Below are 4,926 nucleotides of genomic sequence, written 5' to 3'. Positions count from 1 at the left end.
TGTTTTGCTCTCTTAATTTATATATATATATATATATATATATATATATATATATATATATAATAAAAAAAAGTAAACCTTTAAACACATCATTTTTATTACTGTACATTATAAATGTCGTGATGGCCAAATTCCCCTTTAAGCATGTAAAACTAATTTTTGCGTTTAGTGTTTTATTTTTTAATTTAGACATAAATGTAACATCTGATATTTAATATGTAATCATAATACGTACATCCGTAAAAAAAACAATATTCTGCATCATGAACTCTTAATATTTAAATGGAACTATTAACATAGGAATGACAATTGACAAAAATGCCTGTGAGTTGATCATATCTGTGGGTGAAGAAATCAAGAGACTGACTAACAATGACAATGTTTAAGCTTGCTCTGTGCTGCATTTCATCAAAACAGAATGAATTCTCATACTTGATTACAACATCCTGCTTATTTCATTTCTACTTTCAAGATATGGAACAAAGCAAAAAGCTTATTGTGCACTTTATAACAGCTTTTAGGTGAAATCCTTATGCTGAATTTTCCAGGAGCCATCTTAATTTGCCAAAGAATTCAAGTAGCATCGAGAATCCCTGAACACGCTAAACAAATGTTTAGGAAATGAAATTTAAGCAAAGTTGTAAACTAACCTTGCCACCTCCAAATGTGATGTCATAGCTACCAATGATGGAATTGGCAACCATAAGTGGCACAATATCAGGGCTGGCAGCTCCAGCTCCCTCTACAGCAATAGCAATGTGTGCTAGAGGCATTGCATCATCACGCATACGAATCTGAAAGCAAGACAAGATCAGACCAACAGAAAGTAAATCAACTGGTCAAGTAATGGCAATAAACAAACCCTCTCATACACACATGCAATTAATAAAGCTACCTCACTCCCAGTGAAACGGCATGGGGACAGAACAGGTACAGCATCACCTTCATATTCAAAAGAAACACCACTGAAATGCTGCTTAGCCAGAGCCACAAGCTCATCATGGTTTACTCCTGCAGCAGAACAGAAAGACAGTGTTTAAGCAATCAACTCAGCTTTGTGTGGGTTTTCTATTTAAACACTACTGTATGACAAGTTTGATAACAGTTCAAGAGCAGTACCTCCAGCTGTAGCCAGGACCATGCGAGGAGCTTTATAATGGCTATTGATGTATTCCACTAAATCATTACGAGTTAGTATCCTTGAAAATACAAAGAGCAAAAAAAATAAAATAAATTCCATTAAATTCTTTAGGAACAGGTTTCATTAGGTATGTTTGCATTTACACAAATTTTCATCAATGAGAATTAATCCAATCCAGTTTCAGTTTTCGAAAGTTCTGTTGTGATTTTCTGGATTTTTTCCCCCTCATTTTGTCTCTCATAGTTGAGGTATACCTATGATGAAAATTACAGGCCTCTCTCATCTTTTTAAGTGGGAGAACTTGCACAACTGGTGGCTGACTAAATACTTTTTTTCCCCACTGTAAATCCTAAACTTTGCAATGCAATTCACATTTTTATTTAAATGTGCACTTACGTATGCCGAACAAAATGTCAGCATATCCACAATGCAAGCATATGAATCATATTAAATTATCTCAAGGCTATGTGTGTACCTGGCATTGGCAGAGGGACCAAGAACACTATGGCCCAGAGGAGTACCCTGGAAGGCAGTAGCATGGAGCAGATCCAGGCAAACATCCTGCAAGCTACCTTGCACCTCTTCCAGCTCTCTTAGCACCACACTCCTCTGCTGCTCTATATCAGCCTCACTCAAAGATGAGCTCTGCACTACTTCTGCCAAGAGCTCCACCGCTAAAAAGAATACAATAAAGAGATGACATTACTAAGAAAGAGTAACACTTCCGGATTATTCAGAGAAAGACTACATGTTCTATGCCAACATGACATACTCCATTCTAGAGCTCATCTAGATCTATCAGGTCATTTATCTATCCACATTAGCATGAAGAAACTGCGCCTGTTTGAAAAATTGGCCTCTCTTTTTTGTTTGTTGTATAACCTTTAGGCAAGTCCTTGGCAAGGGTCTTCATATAGTAAGCAGTACGTTCCCGTGAGGTGTATGCACTCAAGTGAGCTCCCATAGACTCCACTGCATGTTCAAGAGCGGACTGTGGGTGCTTCTTTGTGCCCTTGATCCAAGAACAGTTTGGAATAAAAAGTGTGCAAATTAGTGAAACAACATTACAATTTTTAAATTGCTTTCACACTACAAGCCTACAGCCAATTCCAATTAACAATATTCATGTTTTTCTTACTATAAACAGATTAAGCATTTTACATCAGGTGCTCGTATGAAGTCCTAGAATTCAATAATCATTGCAAATGTCATCAAAACCTGACCTCAGATTTCCCACTATGTAAAACACTCAGGGTGCATTTCCACTTCACTTTTAGACACACACTAGTAAGCTTCCCTAAGCACTTCCTCTGTGGGAATCCCTGCAGGATGCGTACATCCATCCATCAATGAGATGAAGGGACATAAGTGAGGGGAGGGCATAAAAAAGCAAAGTGAAACACACCCTAATAAGCAAAATACAAAGGTCAAAAGATGATATTTTGAAGAATGTTGGGAAAGAAGCAATTGCCAGTAGCCATTTACTTCCACCGTATGGAAAAAGTCAACTGCTACCAGCAACAGTTTGGTTACTAACGTTGTTCAAAATATATTCTTTTGTACCCAGCAGAAGAAACAAACTCATACAGGTTTGGAACAAGTAAAGGGTGAGTAAAAATACATAATTTTCATCTTTGGGTGAACTATAATTTAAGTTTACGATACGGTGCATTTTTATTACATTTGAACTGTAAACATTTTTTTGATTGGTAACAATCAAGATCTAATATGATGTTAAGATAATATAATTCTTCAAGTCATATCATGACATGATCATTAGGCAGTAATACCCAGCCCTAGTAACAATGTTTTAGAGAGAATGAAACCAAGTAAAGGTTTATTGCTTACTTTAAAGGCCATATGCTCCAGGAAAAATCCAGCTCCATTATTCTTCTCAGACTCATATCTGCTCCCACAATCTATCCAAAGGCCAACCTACAAAGCCAGACAGATGAAAAGCAGAAGAATTACATCAGCAGTTCAGGTTGATTTCCTTTTGAGTTTCCTTTTGGATAAACATTTGGAAATGGAAAAATTAAAGTACAGTTCTTCAGGCTTTTTTCAAGTCCTGTTATTTTTGACATGCATAAAACATTTACTTTATTTAACTTTTTTTTTTTTTTAACCAAATTAAAAATGTTATATTTCAGGTACTTATATTTCATTGCAACAACTTTAGAGTGCTAGAAAGTGTGAGGACCTTACAATTCCCTCAATGAGAATTAAAATCACAACTGCAAAAAATAAATAAATAAAATTGATTTTTACAGTCTAAAAACAGCTATTTACCGTGCATGTGGCTTGGTTGGTCTCTTCAGAGGCAATCCTCAAGCCATTGCTTAGAGAAGTTAGCCGTGTTTCTGGAGCTCCTAGCAGGCTCTGAGCATATGACACAGAGGCCTGTCCTCGTCTCAGAGACAGCAGAAGAGGCTAAAATAATGAAAAATGGCTGCAATATAACAAAGAGTGAAAAATTTAAGGGGGTCTGAATATTTTCCGTACCCACTGTAAGTATATGGTGAAAGTTCCTTGTATTAATATTAAAAGCAAACCAAAAATCACAGACTAACTCAATGATATAGACAAAAGGCTGACCGATAAGACAAGATCTGAATAAAGTGGTTGATTTGACCCAGTAGCCAGAGATATTTTTTATGTTTTTTTAATAAGTCATATATTGTAAAAAATATTACAACAACATAACTTAACTGTTTTATATATTGTTGTGATAGCAATGCTTTTCAGCAGTAAACACTGCTAATAGGAATTAGTACGGTGGCCGAGAGCTGAACGTGCTGCAAATACAAAACCATCCGCAAGTTAAGAAAACATCTTCATCAGTTTGACAACACATGTACTACATATACTCTCAACACAACCAAACACAGAAACGCACTGCAAATACTCACAACACAACCAAACACAGAAACGCGCAGCAAATATGCACAGACCATATCGGAAAAGCCACAAGTGATGAACCTGGCTTTGACATGCTTATCAATGTCTACTCTGAAAGGTGAGATTTTTGTTTATTTTAACATCCTGATCATATGATTCCTTGGCTTTTTTGTATACTATTAGCCTAAATAAGCTGACGAAATACACAATTACTGTAACTGTGAAATGTTATGTAAGCTGGCTAACTTATTTACATTTATTTTACAACTTCCCTTACAAAAATTGACCATGGTTTTACTATTTAACTAACCACTAGGGGTGCAACGGTTCAACTTACTCACGGTTTTAGAGTCACGGTTTCGGTACGGTTCGGTATGTGCTAGGTTTAGGGAAAAAACTACATTGTCAAATAAAAATAAAGAAAATAACAAATAATCTAACTACAAGCAACAGCACAAATAAATGAACAGTGAAAAAAGATACAAATAAAATAAACAGAGCTTTTCAGTTTTTTTGGGTAGGTCTAACATAGTTTTTAGGTACAGAAATGTAATAAATCAAATGTAAAATAACATTGCATATTTGACTGTATAAATTAAAGATTAATCCTTGTTAAAGTTACAAAAGTTATTCAATCAAGAGCAGTGAGAGATTTCCATGTTGTTGCTGTTTGATTAACATTAAGAAAGTGCTGTCACTTTACTTTAAGAGAAGGCACTGATCCAGTGCACTGATACCAGAGCCCGACAGTAACTAAGTACATTTACTTGAGTATTGTACTTAAGTACACTTTTTGAGTATCTGTACTTTACTTGAGTATTATTTTTTCTGGGAACTTATTACTTTAACTTCACTACATTTGAAAGACAAATATTGTACTTTTCACT

At 35.4% G+C, this 4,926-nt stretch overlaps 1 protein-coding gene across 1 annotated transcript in view; it reads right to left on the bottom strand.

Moving 5' to 3' along the window:
* LOC107586355 (cytochrome b-c1 complex subunit 1, mitochondrial) overlaps positions 1 to 4,926 on the bottom strand; it is a 41,154-nt gene that overhangs the window by 18,923 nt on the left and 17,305 nt on the right. The window contains exons 2-8 of the mRNA XM_016273678.1: positions 3,431 to 3,571; positions 2,990 to 3,076; positions 2,024 to 2,153; positions 1,617 to 1,815; positions 1,120 to 1,199; positions 896 to 1,011; positions 651 to 794 (exon numbers count right to left, since the gene is read on the bottom strand). Coding sequence (XP_016129164.1) covers positions 651 to 794; positions 896 to 1,011; positions 1,120 to 1,199; positions 1,617 to 1,815; positions 2,024 to 2,153; positions 2,990 to 3,076; positions 3,431 to 3,571 — 897 coding nt within the window. The remainder of the gene's footprint in view (positions 1 to 650; positions 795 to 895; positions 1,012 to 1,119; positions 1,200 to 1,616; positions 1,816 to 2,023; positions 2,154 to 2,989; positions 3,077 to 3,430; positions 3,572 to 4,926) is intronic.

Source organism: Sinocyclocheilus grahami, unplaced genomic scaffold (assembly GCF_001515645.1).
Source record: "Sinocyclocheilus grahami isolate Dianchi unplaced genomic scaffold, SAMN03320097.WGS_v1.1 scaffold80.1, whole genome shotgun sequence".
Taxonomy (NCBI): domain Eukaryota; kingdom Metazoa; phylum Chordata; class Actinopteri; order Cypriniformes; family Cyprinidae; genus Sinocyclocheilus; species Sinocyclocheilus grahami.
Note: the sequence above shows the minus strand (reverse complement) of the source record. Positions and strands in the feature narration are given on the sequence as shown.